The sequence below is a fragment of the Seriola dumerili genome, unplaced genomic scaffold (genome assembly GCF_002260705.1).
Source record: "Seriola dumerili isolate Sdu_G_001 unplaced genomic scaffold, Sdu_1.0 BDQW01000301.1, whole genome shotgun sequence".
Classification (NCBI taxonomy): domain Eukaryota; kingdom Metazoa; phylum Chordata; class Actinopteri; order Carangiformes; family Carangidae; genus Seriola; species Seriola dumerili.
In genome coordinates, this window is record NW_019174556.1 from 1,799,079 (window position 1) to 1,818,926 (window position 19,848).

The 19,848-nt window shown below is 40.3% G+C and overlaps 1 protein-coding gene across 1 annotated transcript in view; it reads left to right on the forward strand.

Annotated features, from left to right (window-relative positions):
• Window positions 1-18,492, forward strand: part of LOC111231419 (bifunctional heparan sulfate N-deacetylase/N-sulfotransferase 4-like) — a 42,780-nt gene extending 24,288 nt beyond the window's left edge. The window contains exons 7-15 of the mRNA XM_022758500.1: window positions 6,859-7,041; window positions 8,368-8,464; window positions 9,466-9,589; window positions 10,168-10,342; window positions 10,766-10,936; window positions 11,777-11,886; window positions 15,071-15,173; window positions 16,230-16,340; window positions 17,255-18,492. Of these exons, the coding sequence (XP_022614221.1) occupies window positions 6,859-7,041; window positions 8,368-8,464; window positions 9,466-9,589; window positions 10,168-10,342; window positions 10,766-10,936; window positions 11,777-11,886; window positions 15,071-15,173; window positions 16,230-16,340; window positions 17,255-17,284 (1,104 nt within the window). The 3' untranslated portion in view covers window positions 17,285-18,492. The remainder of the gene's footprint in view (window positions 1-6,858; window positions 7,042-8,367; window positions 8,465-9,465; window positions 9,590-10,167; window positions 10,343-10,765; window positions 10,937-11,776; window positions 11,887-15,070; window positions 15,174-16,229; window positions 16,341-17,254) is intronic.
• The last annotated feature ends 1,356 nt before the right edge of the window (window positions 18,493-19,848 follow it).

Here is a 19,848-nt window from a genome sequence, read left to right on the forward strand (position 1 = left end):
AACATTGCTTTGTAATAATAATATTAATGCTCAGTTTCCTAACTGTTATCTGGGCTTCGGTAGAAAGAGTCTGTTTTTTTGTGTGGTGTTCATTTTCTTTGAAAAATCTCATGATGTTTTTTTGTTATCATTATGTTTCTGGTGTGACTTAGCTGTGTGTTCCTCAGGTGGCGATTAGTGCCGGAAACATTTCTACAGATAATTTAATGTGTGTGTGTGTGTGTGTGCTTGTGTACCTATGCAACAGGGGACCTGTTAGCCATCAGGGGACAGACCACTGTTGATTGTGCTGTAAATCATGCTACAACTCTATTTTGAATTTAATCATAGCCAAGAGTTGACCTGCAGGTATTGGAATTGTGAAGTTCACACTCTCCACATTGGACATTTGACTTCCGAATTTAGTGAGCATCTCAATAATTGAATCTTTGACCTCAAAACCTCTCAGTAGGCCTCTGAGTCCTTGAGCCAGTTGGTGGGGGCCATTTCAGCAGTGTTTCTTAAAGCTTTTGTGTCTGTTCTTTGGAAGTCGGACATCAAAATTCAATAAGTTACCGGAGAATTGAACCCATAGCCTCAAAATTTCAGTCAGATTTCAGTAACACCCTGAACTCTTTGGTCCAACACTTATGAACTGTATTTCTTAGAGCCTTTGCTTCTTCACTTTGGGTGTTGGACTTATAATCTCATAAAAACTGAACTTCAGAACTTCCAAGCAGTCCAACACTTGTCTGAGGAGACATCCAAAGGCTCTGGGAAACAAAGGTCAAACGTCTGACCAGAAAGCTCATGCTGTTGGAGGACTGCATGGAAGGTTTGAGGTTGTGAGTTCAATCCTTACGAGACTTATGAATTTTGAAGTGCACCACCCAAAGTAAAGGCTGAAAAGCACTTGGAGAAAAGCTCCCAGTGTGAAGGGGATTCAGTGGCGTGATGGGTTTGTTCGTGACCATGTGTCTGGTTTGAATCCTGACTGTTGTCAGTACCTGGACCATCAGATCCAATCCTGCTGGAAAAGGTGGGTGGGGGGCTTTAAATGAAAACTACCTTTATCTTCATATGACCCTTTTAATTCCAACTTTATCCTCATTGTTTTTCTTATTATTAGATTCTAAAAATAATTTTATTCCCCTGCCTTCTTCATTTTAATACACTGAAGCTTGAAACTTTTTTTCTTTTTTTTTTTTTTACAGAAAGATACCAAAAAATAGTGTTGAAGGAGACTTATTCTTTCAGTATGCAGTCTGTTAAACAGCCAGCCTGTCTTCTGAAAGCCTGCCTGGGGCTACAAACCATTCACACTGTGGAGGTGTGTGTGAATGAGTCGTTAAAATCCCTGCTTCAGCCTGAAGACGCAGTGCTGAGTGTGAACTTTAACACTCAAACACCTGCAGGTCAATTCTTTGCTATGATTAAAATAAATTCAAAATGGAGTTTTAGACTTAATTTTAGCATGATTTATGGCATGACCAACAGTGGACCTCTAAATTATCCTCTGATGTACAACAACTGGAAGATCCACTGTTGGATATATACACAGACACATACACACACACAGGCATACCGGTACATATATATTACATAAAGGTTTGACATTCTTCTTGAGAGCCAGAAACACACGGAGGCTAATTACATTTTCCCACTTTTTCTGCAATCTTTTGTCTTTCTCTCTCACTCCATCCCTTTCTTAATCAGTTTAACAAAAGATGAAACTCTCCTCTTGTTGTATCTCTTAATGAAGAGACCTATTAAACATAAAAGCAATTTAAACACTAAATGAGAGCTGCCATGACGTGCGTCCACACACACACACAAACACACATGCTTACGCATTCATACAGGCGGATGATTCATTTTCACTTCTGCCTGCTGTTTCCATTTGCAGACACACAAGCTTTCATTAGTGTGTGCACTTTGTGTGTGTAATCAATAGTGCTCTGTAGCTCACTGCTTTAGTCCCCTGGGGATTTCCTATTGTTTGATGATCTGCACATTGGTAACATTGTCACTTCCCATTCAGTGACTTTAAATCACATTTGGCCTGTGGGGGCAGTTTACCATTGACAGCAACCAACATACTAGATGTGTGTGGTGCATGTGCTATATGTGTGTGTGCATGCATGTGTGCATGTGTCTATGTGCATTTGGATACTTTCACAGCATTCTGGGCTGCATCAGCAGTCACTGAGCTCCCCAACTCACACATAAGCTCGACAATCGATTGGACGACCTAGACTCTGCAAACAGCCAATAGGGCACAAGTCATTCCCCAATAAACGGCCAGGGAGATGGTGAGAGAGGGGGAGAGGGGGAGGGGGTGCTGGGTGAGAAGGTGGCAGACAGATTGAGATTTAATTTTCAGGTCACGGCATCTTGTGTCACTTGAGAATCCAGACACATTCAGAGAGGAAGTGATGCACATACGGACCCGCGCACAGTGATACACAAATACACAAACACATGCACTGGCGTGTGATTGTGTGTCAGAATCCAAGTATCTGCATAGGTGTGCATGTGCATGTTTGTATAAATGTGTGTCCAGCTGACATAAGCAGAGCTGTAGACATATATCAGGGCTGACATTTAGCGCTTAGCTCTGCCACTAAGCTTATTAGCCAAACACCAAATATCAGCACAATCTCCCTCCTTCACAGCCTTCTGTTTTATCCAGTGCGCACCCTCACATCCCTCACCCTTCCTCTCCTTTCCGTGGGTTCTATCTTTCTCTGTCATCTTTTCTGTTTTTTGTTTTTTTTTATACTTTTCAACTTGTGCATGTTGACTGTGCTCGCACGTGAATCTTTCAACACTTCTTTTTGTCTCATTTCCACTCCTTCCTTCCCTTTCTCGGTAGTCCTGCTGATTGCTACTGAAGGCTTTGGCAGCTCATCAACACGTACAGATTCTCAAACACACACACACACGCATACACACACACTCTCAGTCACACACACACACACACACACACACACACACATACACATACTCGCACACAATAAGCTACAATCCAAACAGGAGGAGAAATTAGAAAGTGAGAGTAAAGCAATGAAAGACAGCAGAAAGGACAGGGCTAGTGGATGCTGACTGGAGCTGGCAAAATAAATTGAATCGAAATCATTTGCTTTATTGACGTTCAGCTTTCAATTATCCACTGATGAGACAGAGACAGCGAGATGGACTGTAAGAAAGAAAGAGAGAAGGGAGCCGAGACGAGGGGAGAGCACAATGAAGGTAGGAGGGAGGATGAAGAATGAAAATGGAGAGTGGGGGGGTGTGTGTAGGCTTCTCTTTAGTAGTAATAACAATCAGGAGAAATGTATGTGGAACTAAGTGGTCTGTAATGGGAAACAGGCAGCTACGGCTACACATTCAATGAGAGGAAGCAGCAGAGAAGGCAGGGACAGACAGGGTGAGGTAGAAGAAGGGGGGCTATAGATAGATAGATAAATAGATAGATAGCAATTAACATACTCCCACTTTATACTTAATATAAACAGAGCAAAATGTGGTTTATTTAAGAGAGTTTCTGTAGCTGTTTCACCACCATCCACAGTTAGTTTTAATTTCCAGCTGTGAGCAGCTTCTGCATTTTCTGTTTTAGCAGTTGGCGTACAAAAAGTCAACACACTCAACTGTTATTCTGACAGGAAATTATGCCATATGTGCAACATCAGACATCGATCAAACTACGACTCTGGAGTGCAACAGTCAATTAAATTTCACATAGTAAAAGAAAAATGTCTTCCTCAACACCCACAATTAGTTTTATTTTTTTCCAGCTGTGACCAGCTCCTCCATATTGTTTGTGCACTGCATTGTGGCAGAAAAATCATTGACCATATTTAGTATGTATATTGTCTTCTGAGACTTTTGATTCCCCAATGGCAAAGGTACTGCCACAATTAATATGTACTGGAAAAAAAACTATATAATATAACACTAATAGCAATGCAATCATTTCAAATTGCTTTTAGAAAATAACTCTTTGAAATTACTCTTTGTATTTAGTATTAGACCGACAGACCGAGAGAGAGACAGACAGACAAGTGGAAAAAAAACATCCTCAACCAAAAGCCAGTAAAACAAGTAATTTCTTTAAAAATTAAATCATGTTCAAGGGGATTGGAACATGTCACAAACTCAAATACATGACTGATGTTCTCTTAATCTTCCAAGACATGGCATTTGTGTTTTTATGTGAGTGTTTGTGTGCCTGTGTGTTCATGTGTGTATGTATTTTGAAGAACATCACTCCATGTTGGACTGACATGCTTCATCAGAGCATCTAGGTCAGCATGAGATTGGAGAGAGGAGGAAAAAAAAACATGAAGTGACTTTTTGAAGCAGACGAGAGAGTGAGAGCAAGACATTAAAAGCAAAGAATAAGAAGGGGGAAATGAAGCTGCATAGGAGCAAAGAGAGAAAGACAAGGGACAAAGATTAGAAGAGGGAGGCTGTGGGGTTGGATTTATTTCTCTTATTTCTACATTTCTCTCCCAGTCCAGTTCCAAGTATGATTTGAGCCCAATTCTGGTGTTAAATTATTAGCGCAGTATTCTTTATTAAAGGCACATAGGGGACTCAAAGCAATCCAATATTCAGGGAATGAGACGTGGCACTAGATGCTGAGAAAAGGTTTATATGGTTCAGTTAATTGAATCCTTAGCCACCAAAAGTGTTTGGGGCTTGCACATAGTCTGGAGATTAACACTCTCTCTTTTTGTTTTTTCATTCAGACTCACCTGCCAAGGTTACTCTCTCATCTTCCCCTTTGTTAACCCACTCTCTGTGATTTTTTTCCCTTTCTTTTCTGCAGTTCTCCAATTACAAACACAAATCATCTTCCCACTCTGCCTTTGTTTAATTTGGCAGCCAGTGCTTAAGCTCCATAATGAATGTTTCCATGTTCAATAACACTCAGATTTTCTCTCTCAATCTCTCTCGCTCTCTCTCCCTTTCTCTCTGTCTTTCCTGCACACACATCTGAAAAAATACACCACGCACATACCTACAGTATACCCTGTCTCCTCACAGCCTCACAGTCAGACATCATAGGGTATTGAGTGGTTTGAAGGGAACATAAATCACTTTTTGATCACTTTGCCTGCTTTCAAAGAAAGCACAAAACAACACAAAAAGGGAGAGGTGGGAGACTTCAACGTAGTTTATAGCATCTTATTTACTCAGGTCAGATTTGTCTGCATTCACTGTATTTCACTACAAGAGCTTTTAATTTTGTAATATTCACATCAGACCCTCTCTCCTCAGTCCCAAATGTGAATAGTTGTTTCCAGTAAAACGCTGTCAAATTTAATTTGACACTTCTCTAAGAGTAGTGCTTCAAGTTTTCCATTCATGCTTCGAAGAGGGAGCTTTTGGGTTTTTTGACATTACGATTCATTGGACAGGAGGAGCACGCCAACAGTTTTCACTGCCATGTATTTCTGTTGCTCCTGGTTGAGTGCTTGTTGATGCCTCGACAGTGGTTCCACATTGTTGCTCTAACATCAGCTAGATTGATATGAAGCAGGCAAGGCTGGATGGTACGCTGCTGGTTTGCTTAGAGTGAGCACAAGATAAGAAGGCAGTGGCAGATGCACGCAATTGCGCTGGCATACACAAACGCACAAATGCATAAACAATTACACTGACATGCACAGACACTCGCACACACATAAAAAATCACTCAGACATGCATACCCCTGCTCCCCTCTCCTCTTTCACTGTTGCTTTCTTTGTGACAAAGACACACACAAGTGGCGACACACATGTCTGTTCCTCTTTCTCCCTCCCACAGTGTCTCTCTCACACACACAGACACACACACACACACACATTCTTCCCATCAGTATTCGGAGGTGATCAGTATTCTGAACAGCTTTCCAGGTCGGCCGGACGCTGATCCATCAAACCCCGACACTGTGTCGCTTTGTATCTACGGCAACCTTCAGCGTTAAAGAGGAGCACCGACAGTCCTCTGTCACCAGGAAATTCACTGTGTTTGTCTGTGTTCGTACATTCATGGGCATTCTACCAAATATACTGACACACAATCATTCATGCACATACAGACACACACATGCTCACATCCACCAAATAATTCATATCTTAATGGCTGGTGTTACCCTTTCATCCAGACTCTTCACGTTCCCAAGCTCCCTCCAATCACAAAAGAAGCATGTGCGTATATGTGTGTGTGGTGTGTGTGTGCGCATTTGGTTGTAGCAGCTATCTTGGCTTGTCTCTTTGATCAGCCTATAAAAGCACTGAGGCGTAGACAGATAGCCTGGACCAACACTCTATCGCTCCTTCACTCCTTCCGAGTCTCTCCTTCTCCCTCACACACATTAACCATCATGAACACACTCCGACACACTCTGAAACCCCCCCCCCTTGTGTGTAAGCTGCATCTCTCCCATCACCCAGTGGCTATGAGGAGTATTGTGCTGCCTCCTCAACTTTATCTGTTAGGAGTGGTGAATACATCGGTTTCAGTTTATCTGTTTTCCTCTTTATACTTGAAGCTGTAATGCCCTGAAAGTTAATTTACAATCTTACATAACAAAAGTGAGTGTGTCACTTTGCAAAGTGATAGCAAATATTGATACCCGGTGGACAGCTGCTCTGTTAGTGACTTTAAAACCATCACACACTGAGAAATAATCTGTTTGCTTTCCACTGCAGCCACAACAACAGTAATTAGATTTACTGCGCTGCCTCCGTTTTTCACAAACATTGGAACTTGGGAAATGAGATTTTGACTTTATCACAATTTTGCACAATACAATAAGTATGTATTTCCTTCTCCCCATTCCTTTCCCCTTCCATCCCCCACTCCTTCTCTGTTCTCCACTCCAGATCAGTATATTCATGACCCACCTGTCTAACTACGGCAATGATCGACTAGGTCTGTACACGTTCGTCCACCTGGCCTCTTTTCTTCGCTCGTGGACAAACCTGAGACTCCACACACTCCCTCCCCTGCAGCTCGCACACAAGTACTTCCAGCTTTTCCCTGAACAAAGGAACCCTCTCTGGCAGGTGTGTTTGTGTGGATATTTACCCACATGTATGGGCTTGTGTGTTTCATGTCTGTACACATTTTACTGTGCACTTGTATGCAGTAAGATCATTTATTTCTCACTGTAAAATATTAAGGCGATAAACAGACATGTCGGATTTAGGTGAGGAGGAGAAAAAATAATTCATTTTCCATGAAATGACTCAGCAAAACCCTGAAATATATATTGATGCACAGATGATCAAAAATTGGATTGGTACTTAGTTTGCCAACTTTGTTTCAAAAACCTGGAAGAGCAGATGGATTATGTAACCAGCATTTACTCTGAATTGTTAAAGAAATTGTTTTTGGTTGGGATTTGTGAATTTTGTCATAGACAACAAAAATATGAAGTCAAGTCAGCTCTATTGTCACTCATCCACATACAAAGTATACAGCTGAACAAAATGTCATTCCTCGCAGATCAAAGTGCTAAAAACAATGCAACACAACATACAGCATAAACACAGAACAGAACTACGAAGGCAGCTGTGTTGCATATGACTACTGGTTTAAGCTGTTGTGTGAACACCCAAATGTTACCACAGTAAAAAGTAGCCATGATTGACATAATAAATAATAGATATTAAGCAGATTAAAAGTGGCAGAAGCAAAATAAAACAGTTGCTCGCAATGTAGTTATCCCGATATGGTTATATTGAATAATTATAGAATATAAATAAAATATATAATTTACAAATAATGCTTTGCCACCGTGGTTGTTACTATGCCACTATATAAAAACTGTAAGAGTATATGAATAAAAATAATTGTATATTATTATTATTATTATTATTATTATTATTATTATTATTATTATTATTAGTAGTAGTAGTAATACATAATACAAGTATATATTATAATAGTATAATATAACAATAGTGATACTATAAAAGTAATAATGATATAGATAAAAAAAGTGCCTAAGAATATGTAGCCAATGGTAATTATACATAGCATAAATAAATAAATAAATAATAGGAGGCACAGCAGTGATGATAGGCCAGTATAATATATATGTGACAGTGCAGGGTTGTTCATTGAAATGAAGATTTGACCGTGATAGATTTGAAGTTGGTTTTTATATTTTTTACCTTTTTTATTGTTTGAAAATGTGTATGCTGGCTTTTAAGGCTTTGTTGTGTCTTGTTAGCCCATGCAGGCTGGGAATGCTGGTATGCATGACACAATAACAAAACCTTAGTTCAGTCATTCTATGTAGTAAATCTTATGTGCACTTAATGTCTTTGTATGCTTTACTTTGCATCATTACTTTAACCTCTAATTCTTTGCCTCTGCTCCTGCAGAACCCATGTGATGACAAACGACATAAAGACATCTGGTCTAAAGAGAAAACCTGTGACAGGTTACCCAAGTTCATGGTCATAGGACCACAGAAAACAGGTAAGCTACAAACAAACACACACATGCACATCCACATGCAACAAAGAGACTCCTTCTGTGTGCCCAGGTGCCTAGATACTCCACATCAGAGCCCATTCATTTAATCCCCCTCATTCCTTTGGTCCCGTCAGAGGGAGACAAAGGAGGAGGCTCTCACTTACTTTCTTCCACCCACATACAATCTACTTTAAATGCACAGATATACAGTACTGAGCTACCAACCCTTTCCCTCTTTCTTTTTCTTACTGTGTCTCTGTTAGAGGGACAAAAAAAGGGGAGATTATTAACAATCTGTATATGTATATGGCTCCCGAGTGTTGCCTTGTGTGATTTCAGGAATTCTAATTACTGGTGTTTGGTGTGAGAGGTGAGGAGAGTCGGTAATGCTGCTAATTAACCAGGTGATCATTTTCTAAATGGGAGGAAGGGTCATTATAGTAACATTAGCAGCCCAACAACAATTACAGTAAAATAATTTCTCATTTTATTGAAGGGTGTGCCTCGCATGTCAGAGATATTGAAGCAAATAGGCGATATGGTAAGGGGAGATGTAACATGTAGGATGTGTGGGAGTAAGTGTTCGGGGAACAGGGCAACAAGACAGCTGCTGAGGGTGAAACAGAGGGCACAACCAAAGCCCCAGTGCTGATTGGTGTCAAACGGTTTTCAATCATTCGACAGGGAGGACTGTGATCATTGCACACCACAACTCCCCCCCCCCCCCCCCCCCCCCCCCCCCACACACACACACACACACACACACACACACACATACACACACACACACACACACACACATTGTATTCTCAACAAGATATAAATCTTGTGGAGGGAAAAGTCATCCAGAATGGATCAGTGGGTGACAGCTCTCGCACATACTGACACACACAAGCACATACTGACACACACACACACACTTACACACACATACACACACCACTCTACTACTCTCTGCTGAGCTGAATTAACGAGCCAGTTATGAATTATGCCCTTTCTTCCAGGAACGACAGCACTTTATCTTTTCCTACTCATGCATCCCTCCATCTCCAGTAACTTCCCCAGTCCAAAGACTTATGAGGAGGTCCAGTTCTTCAACACCAACAACTACCACAAAGGAATTGACTGGTGAACACACACACACACTTACCTGTGTCTTTCGTTCTTCTCCATGCCTTTTATTAGTTAGAACGTAAAGTGAAATGACAGATTATAAAAAACCCTAATTTATATTGTGAGGTTCTTACAGGCTGTCATGTGTCCTGCAGACATCAATGATACATTAAGCAGTTCAAAACAGTTCAACAATGTCTTTTAAATGATCTTTTAAGCCCGGGAATGTAAGCCAACAGACATATGGCTGCCTAAATTGACCCATAAATGGGTTACTTAGCTGACAGATACACAGCTGGTGCATTCTCCGAAGTCATCCAGAAAAGACTTGTCACTGAAATTCTTCATTAAACACTGTTCAAATTATGTCATCAAGTTTATTTTGGGGTCATTGTGAAGGCACAGATAAGAGGCTATAACTTTCTGACTTTAGAAGTTGTGTGTGACTTTGAAAAAAATGTGTAAGAATGGAGTAAATTTTTGACTTAGTCTGCAGTAAAGCTGTTGTGTGTCTTGTGTATGAGGCGTACATCGTGAGTGTACCCATGTGTATTTATATTTTCTCTCACTTTTCTGTGTGTCTTTTGCCTCAGGTACATGGAGTTTTTCCCTGTGCCCTCTAATGTTAGCACGGACTTCCTGTTTGAGAAGAGCGCTAACTATTTCCCCTCAGAGGAGTCCCCGAGGCGAGCTGCTGCCCTGCTGCCCAAGGCCAAGATCATCACCCTGCTCATCAACCCCTCTGACAGGGCCTACAGCTGGTATCAGGTACGAGCACAAACACACGCAGAATATATTAGATGCCAGCGTATGTATTTAACTCTCTACAGCGGCCTACTTCATTATATGACGTGCTTCATCTCTGTATTGATTAGAATTGAGTTCTTTTACAAGATTGTGTTTGGAGTCTTATTTCTCTGTGTGCGTGGGAAGTTAATGAGCATGATTTATCTATACATCTCAGTATGTGAAATGTGACACAAGCTTCAAATCTTCTGCTTAAGCCTGTTTGATTAATGAGACATTGCAACATGCCAGCTTAAATGTTATGTCGTCGTCCATAGTATAAAGTCTATCTCATGCGAGGTTGTGAATAATATCGCTTGATGTTTAAGAGATTGAATGAGAGCAATTGTACCATCAGAGCGAGTTCTTTGAAGCTCATCTGGCTGTATCTGTTAACCTCCCCAGCATCAAAGAGCTCATGAGGACCACGCTGCCCTGCGGTTCACCTTTTATGATGTCATCAGTGCAAAACCGGGAGCACCAGCCGAGCTGCGCTCCCTACAGAGCCGCTGTCTCATCCCCGGTCTCTATTCCACACACCTAGAGAGATGGCTCACCTACTACCCTGCTAACCAGGTATGCACAGGCACAGATACAGGCTTATAGGTACATGTACACAGATAATTGCAATATATTGCACTGTAATACCAAACACACGCACAGACCAGTAATGGTCAGTATGCTCACAGCTTTTGAAGATGTTTGAAGATTTATTGCTGAGATTAACTTCTTTTATTTTATTGTTAACTGCGATAAGGGACACAACTGAAGGAATGGTGACTATGTATACTCTCAGTGCCCACTTTATTAGGTACTCCTGTGCAGTCTAATGTAATCCAATACAACTGTTATGCCATAAAGTCTATTGTATTATATTCAGAGATGTTTCTTATATTCTGCTCCCCTCATATATGTAAATAGGGAGAACATACCTTTGAGTATAATGTAGTGCAGTATAAAACCACCTTTAACCATGACTTCAATAATTAAGATCTAATTGAATTTATACTCAACAAAAACTGAACATTAAGAACTCAGAGAAGGTTAAATTCACAGCAGAACTGAATTGCTAAAGATTGTATAGGTGACCCTAATCGAGTGGTCACTGAGTGTATTTTGGATTGTTTAAACTACATACAGTGACACCTCCCTGCACATTGCCTGCAGGAACTGCTAACTGTTCAGCCTGGCAGGGCACTACACCATAAAAGGAACCAGAGTGAAGTGATATATTACATCTGCTGTCAGAGTTCTGATTTCCAGCTTTTGTGGCAGCCGTTAAAGTGGATCAAGTTGCACTGAAGAAGCTGTCTCTGTGCTTTTATTTTTACCCAACACCTGAACAGGTTGTAATGCACTAACCAGTTAGGTAAACAGTGGGAGCCAGTGTTACAGTGTGAATGTATCTGTGTGTAGGTGATGATCATAGATGGCCATCAGCTGAGAACTGACCCTGCAGCAGTGATGGATGAAGTGCAGAAGTTCCTGGGCGTCACTCCTCATTTCAACTACTCCCAGGCCCTGACGTAAGTCTCTCACGCAGAATGACGATCTCTGCTTCTCTCTCTTGCTTTCTGTCTTTGATACCTGGCGTCCTGGGGTACGGGGACCTTTCACCTGGTGCACACTGTAACAGAAATGATTGTACAGATTCAAGTAGTAACAGGACCCCAAAACCCAAATCTGTGTGAAGCCTGACATCTACTGGTGAACAGCAGGGAACTAAACTGGCCATCTCCTGTTTCCCAGTCTGTGGTGCCAGGTGGTGTCACTCTCTGAATAACACAACAGACAGTGACATCACCTGGCACCAAAGATCAGCCAATAGCAGATGGTCAGTTCGCTACTTGCTTTGAGCCATGAAATGTCCAGCTTTACACAGATTTAGCTTTGAGGTTTTGTCAGTACTTTTTAGGATAGGAAAAAAGGATGTCTGTGCAGGATGGCCAAAAAATGATGAGACAGAAAAAGCCAAAATTAACAGCAAAGAAGAAAGAAAGTATAGGCAATTGTTTCACTTGCAATTTACCACATATAAGTAAAGACGTCGTGGCATAAATTCTTGGGTATAATGGCAAATTAACGAAAAAAAGGCAGTGTCAAGGTAATGTTTGTAATGCATTATTTAGTTGAGGAATGACTTGATGAGTCTTATTTATTCTGATTGCAATTACATTTGCCTCACACTCACATTTTAGTCATCACAACCAAATGCTTCATGAATATGTATCATTTTCACAAATGATATTTGTATTATGTAATGAGGACATAGAGACACATAAAGACACAAAGTCTCAGCCTCCTGAGCTGCTGGCCTGGGATCAAATCCCAACAGAGCTTGGACTGTCCTCTCGCTTACACATCCTGCCTGTCGGTGTCACAGCTGTCTAAAACAAAAAATAAGAAAAGGTTAGTGCACTGCACAGTGTCAATCCAGAAGAAGTAAAACTGCAAAGACATCAGTGCCAGAAGAAAAGTCACTAATGCAACTTTTATGAACTAAACTTATTCTTTGCCGTTTGTTCACAGTAGACAAAAGGGCATAGAGTGTAAGCCATATTCCTTGTTTGCAACCACAAATGGAGCATGTGCTGTTAGTGAACTCCAAATTTACCTTAAGAAGTAATGTGGAAATACAGTTGCTTTAAACATTCTTATGTCACTTAAAGAAAATGGCATTGACCAATACTTATTGACCATTGTCCTCAATAGTGATTAATACAACTCAAAAACAAGATTATATGCTTAGTGTGTAATTCAGATATTAATATTTGTTAAATGTTGAAAGGGATTCCTAAAATATGCATATCAACCAAATTCTTTTTTTTTTTTAAAAAGTACAACTCAAGAGAATCAGCTTTCGCCTTGTGACGGTCTGTTTCAACTCATTCTCCATTAGAGATGTTGCATGTGACCTTTAAGTTTGGGAGAAGTGGTATAGTGTTTATTTCTCAAGCACCACTCATCAGAATGCAATCTGCCTGCGAGCCCTCAAATCTCCAGACAGGGACATCTAGAATTTGTAGCTCCGATTGGGACAGAGAGCGCCTCTGTCTTGAATCACGAGCCCACTTGCATACAAATAATTTGTAAAGAGATGCATTTTGACAGAATAATAAGGAGGCTGTGTGTGTGTGTGTGTGTGTGTGTGTGTGTGTGTGTGTGTGTGTGTGTGTGTGTGCGCGCTAGTGGTGTGTGGTTGTGAGTGTGTGTTTTTGAGTGAAGAACGAGTTATACAAAAGCCTAATCTTTCTTTTCTCCTTCTCCTTCTCATTCTTTTGACGTCGCAGCAGTCTGACAGATCCTCAACACTGGAGCCTATTTATTTAATCCCCCCCTCTCCTTTCGTCCTCCTGTCCTGTCAGAGAAAAACTGAAGGAGAACCACTTAACTCTTTTTTTCACTTTTATTCACCCACTGATGCATGCAGATAAAGAACAATATTTGCATCTTTCAGTCACATCCACATTAACACAAATGGCATTTAATGGATATCTTTGTATATCTTTGCTAATACTGCAAAAGGAAGGGGCATAAATGTGTACATACAATTATATTATTTAAAAAAAAATCATTATATATGAAGTAGATAAACATAAATGTACACTCAGTTAAATATAGATTATGCATGCATACTGTATACACACATAACATGCTGCTATTTTTTACAGTTAGTCATGAATTTAAACTCATCCTCAGGTACAATTACTCCCCTGTAATCATACTTCTTTTCAGGGCCACATTTTCTGATATCTGCTCTCTCTAATGGGGAGGTTGTCATCATTCTCATTAACTGGTCATGTGCAGTCCCTTTCACTTTTTTTGTCTTTCCCAAACACCATAGAAAGTCTTGATTATGAAACATACTGCATACATTGTATTTTTTTCATGTCTAGATAAAAATAGAATACAGTACATGAATAAAAATGAAAACATGTATGTATAAAAATGTAATGTAGTGTAGACACAGAAAAAGGCCAGTGAATAAGTGCTTCTGGTTTCCCCTGCACCCACTGCTGCTCTTAGAGAGGGAAAATGACATTTAAAAAAAAAAAGGACAAAATATGCTTTCATTCATTGATATAAAGAATCCAATTCCAGGCACTCGACTGGACGGACAGTTGCCTTCCTCAGGGTGTCTTTATACACAATGAACCCAAACCAATAAAAGAAAAGTAGGCACATTTTTAAATTAGATTTGCATAGAGTGGAGTAAACAAAACAAACTATAGTCTATGCATATTTCATCCCATCTCAAGAACTACCAGTGCGAGTGGTTAACTGTACTAACACAGAAATAAACTATACTCATGTGTGCACTCATTGTGGGTCTGCATTGAAATAAAGAGAGAGAGAGAGGCAGCACAACAGAGGGGAGGGACACGGAGAGGGAGGGCGAGAGATAGAGACAGAGAGAGATGAACCAGGACAGCGCGACAGTCAGAGAGACACCGATAGCAAAAGAGTAAGAGACAAACAGAGAGTGTTGAATGCGTAGTGACATTTATGTCTGGTTTAAGATGGCCCACTTTTTCAGGCCTATTTTCCAAAAGAAGAAATGCTTCCAAATATTATGGCCAATGTGGCAGCGCTGAGGTTTATTTTCAAAGCCAGCTATTAAATTTTCTTTTTTCTTTTCTTTTTTTTTATTAATGCTCTCCCCCTGTCTCTGTCTTTCTGACTATATTTTCTTCTTTTCTCTTCTGTCAGGTTTGACCCTCAGAAGGGCTTTTGGTGCCAGCTCCTTGAGGGAGGAAAGACAAAATGTTTGGGAAAGAGCAAAGGGAGGAAGTACCCTCCTATGGAGCCAGAGGTAAACTTACACATTTTAATTAAAACAGCTTTATGCTCAGGGAAAAAATATTGATATATGCATTGAATGAAAATTTTGAGAAGGAGACAAACAAAAAAGAAAACACAGCAGCCTGACTGACAGTGACAGCCCCACAGTCCCTTCCATCGCAGTGGCAAAATTTCCCACAGGACCCAGCATAGGGGTGGAAACTGTCAGCCAATCAGATCCAGCCAGAAAGTTACAACCTAATTATGAGGACTCAATAGTGACAGAACACCCATGAGAGAGAGGATGGAGGGAGGGGGAAGGGTAGAAGGAGAAAATCCAGTCCATAAATCTTTGTCCTGGCTGCTGATTCCACAGAGGAGATAGCAGAAGTGCAGACAATGATTCACACATTTGCTCTCACATGAAGACAAACACACATATCTACAAATTGTCCTCCCTCATGTGCTCACACATGGCTAATGGCAGTGTCACCTGTAATTAAACTGCATTTGAGTTTCCACCAGGGGGAAAGAGGGAGACGACAGACGAGGAGGGTGGAGAGCACCAGGGAGGAGAGAGAGGGATGCACACAGGGAGGGAGAGGGATAATGGAGCTCATGCATCCTTCATGTAATTTTTCCCGTCCCTCTAACGTCTCTTTTCTCAGCTCTGTTCATAACACTCGGCACCTATTGGCCCTAAAGTCCTATTGAGGAGAAATAAACCGATCTAAAGATGGTGGCACATCATTAATACCCTCTATTTCTTGTTTGCCCCCCTTCTCCCATGATGTCTTTCTAATTTTCTCTTTTTAATATCCCTTTTTTTCCCCCCACTCCTTGCATTTCTATCTTTCCCTTTTTGCTCCTTGATCATGCCTCTCCTCCCTTTCTGGCCTTTACCCACATGCCCTTATATACTTCCTTACTTCCCTGTTTACCACCTCTAATTCTCACTCACTACCTTTTATTCTCTCTCTACTTGTTTTTTTTTTCTCTCCTAATTCCATTTCCGTCACTCCCCCATCTATGTCTGGTCATCACACTTCTACACTTTCCATCCTTTCTTCCCTCCTTCTCTCCTCAGGCACGTGCATATCTCTCCAGGTACTATAGGGAGCACAACGTGGAGCTGTCAAAGCTGCTGCATCGCCTCGGACAGCCCCTTCCCTCCTGGCTAAGAGAGGAGCTGCAGAAGGTCAGCAGCTTTAAACTCCCTGACACTCATCTCACTAGCTCAGTAGCATGGAACTGCAAGTTAAAATCTGTAAAACAATTTTCACCAGTGGATTGGGTTGGACTGAATAGTTTTAAAAAAAAATGTACTTGAAGCCCCAGGAAGTAGCTCTTTGTAACATTAAATTTCCATTCCTAAATAAACAACAATTAAAGTTAAAGTATAAGGAAAAAAACGTACTTATTATTTATTAGGACTAGCTAGCTGTTTCTGTAGCTGAAGCTAATCTGCTACATCAGGACTGGGTGGGTGTGGTTTGGTTGGATTTGATTAGCTGTGCGGGCAACATAAGCAAACAACCCCTTAAATCATTAAATTTCTGAAGTTCTGATTAGAGATTGGAAATATATGACATAACCTTTTCAGCAAATGTAATTTATGGATACTTTACGCAAAGCAACCAACAGAAGCAGAAATGTGCATCAATGGATGATGCAACACACAAAAGAAACACAAATATTGATGGCTTACAAAAAAGAAGATACTTTCTGAAGTTGATTAAATCTTGTCAAGGTTTTCAAAGTATGCACATCATACTATGACGTTTCATAGTGTAAGTGCTTTTTCTAGCATCAGTCTCACCTTGATCTCTGATATCTTTTTATTCTGCAGTGCTCAACAATGTCTTCTTGTCTGTGGATTTGTCTGTGCTGCTGTGTCACTGTGTATGAATCAGAGGGAGTTACTTGACAAGTCCGCTTAGGTTTTCCAGTCCATTCACAGCCACACCATGTTTTCTTCCTTATTTTCACAGTTGGCATTTGAATCAGTAAACAAACAAAATGTAATTAAATTACTTTTTCCCCTCTCTTTTCCCTCCTCTCTGTGTTTCCCTCTCAACCCCCTTCCTCTCTCCACATCTTTCTTAAGGTTAGATAACCTTTGCATCCATGAGCCAGGGTTAAAGGTCAAGGGGTCAAAGACCAGGAAGCGACCGGGAGCACCTGACCTTCAGATGCACTGTCTGTGGCCTTTTAGTAAACCCTGAGGTGAAGGCGAGGACAGGGTGCCTTGTTTCTCCTAAGGACTGTGACACTGCTGAAGGGAGCAGAAGTCATGAAGTGCTTAGAAGCTCTGTGGGCTGAAACTGAACTCATGGATGGATGGATGCATGCATGAATGAATGAATGAATGAATGAATGAATGGATGGATGGATGGACGGACGGACGGACGGATGGACGGACGGATGGACGGACAGACAGTTTCAGGGGACTCAGACAGCTCAGAGGAAAGTGGGACTAAAAAGGAAAATCCACATTATGACTGAACTATAGGAGACAAGGAATGTTTGGCAAGTCTTTGATGCCTAAACCCTGTCCTGAACTGTGGTGAACTCTCGTGCAGACCTGCAGTGACTTTGATGGTTATTTCTTTTTGTTTTATTTTCACCTTTTAATTTATAATGCCAGAACAGCGCTGGTCAGCTGTGCGTGGTTCCCATAGAGATGACTTTGCACTAAGTTCTGTTCCTTGTATCTCCAAGACAAAAAAAAATGCACCCTATGTGGTTTGGTTTTACTTTTTATAGTTTTTTTTTGTCACACTGAGAAAAAAATAAGCAGGGAGGATGAGTGCATAGACTCAGGGTGAGTGACAGCCTGTTACTTCCCATGATAGGTTCTCATTGTTTTTTGTGAATTTTTTTTGTTTGTTTTTTTGTTTTTTTTTTAAGAGAAGCTAGTTTCTGGTAGATCTGGTAGCTTTGTTCACCCTTGGAGATGTCATTTTGAGGCTTTCACCGGAAAGTGTGGACTGGAAATGAGTCACTGAACCAAGATGCATTGCCTGCTCATTATTTTCCTGTGACAAGCCATGCAGAAGAATGCTGTGTCCATTTAGCAGAGCATGAGCGCTGATGATTTCAGCGCTAAGGACCGAGGAGACATGAGTTTGTGGGAAGAAAACTGACCAAACTGAGCCTAATAGATGGGACACTTAATTCCAAGACTCTTTAAGTAGCTACTGTAACTGCTTTTGTTTTGTCAATGTCTCATTTAAGTCTCAACCTCCTTTTATTTCCTTTTTAATACCTGTGGCCTAAATTGTTTAGCTTCAATTTGAATGCAAAAACCCCCTAAATGTCAAACACAAAAACCAAAATTAAAGAAATGGATATGACTGACAGTATAAGATGTTTTTTTTTTTTAAATGAGGTTACACACATGAACTGCACTGAGCAGTGAAGTTTGTGAAGTCACGCAGTCTTTGGTCTGAACGGTTGACTGTTTGTCCTCTAAGGTAAGTGAAAATGAAATGCATTACAGTTTGCTGTTCAAAGAATTTGTGCCTGTCAGTTGCTGTTTCAATCACCGCTAAGTCACCTGCAATACAATAATGTTCGGTTCAAAACACAATGATGCAGGGCTGCAGTAGTGGAAACTTAAGTGCAATAACTCAAGTACTGTACATAAGTACAACTTTGAGGTACTTTACTTAAGTATTTCCATTTTCTACTACGTTCTATTTTTCCCCCACTACAACTCAGAAGCAAGAATTGAACTTTGTATTTCTGTATTTATTTGATAAACTGCAGTGAGAAGTTATTTTGCAGATTCACATTAATAATACAAAATGTAATCAATAATTAAGTTAATTATATTGATATATAATATTCTATTATTATCAGCTAGGGTAAAACTTTGATTGATCAGGGGGTAAATTCATAAGCTGCCCAGCAGTATATAAAGTGACTTAAAGTAGCCCCTCACCAGCGGCAGTATTAATGTGATTTACACATTAATGGATCAGTAATTATAATCCATTAATATAAGATACTGAAATGCTCCGTTATGCCAACACTATAGTACTTTTACTTAAGTAAAGTTTTGAATGCATGACTATTAGCCTATTTGTAACAATATTTTTACGCTTGTATTTCTGCTTTTAATTAAATAAGAGTACTTCTACCTTCTTCTCTACTCCACAGTAGAGCAGGCACCATCATGTCAGACTGCAACGTGTAGACATTATTTATTTTTTGTAAATTCCAGTTATTAGCTGCATCCTATTTACTTTATATATTGATTAAACTTTTGGGAACCACACTGTTTCTGCTTGTTAAAAATGATACATTATACCGGGATGCAAACATATGATTCAGAAAAAAAGCTGGATAATAGAATAGAATAAAAATCTACCACATTGTGTTAATGTTAATGGATAGGTTCACAGTTTTCCAAGTCTGTCTTGGATCATTCCAGCACAACAGAGAAACACAAACAGGGTATTTTGCACTAAAAGGGCTGTAACTTTGGAAGATATCCACTTGACTAACTGCTGAAATCTCATATCAGCTTCAGACAAACATTTCAAATGGTTACCTGACTATTGTTGACAGACTTAAAAGAAAAAAATGTGAACCTGTCCTTGGAGGCACAACATGGTAATCATATCAGCCAAGTCAGTTCGTATTTGTCCATCTGTTGTTGAGCTATTTTTTATTCTCATCATACGACACAGAACATTTGT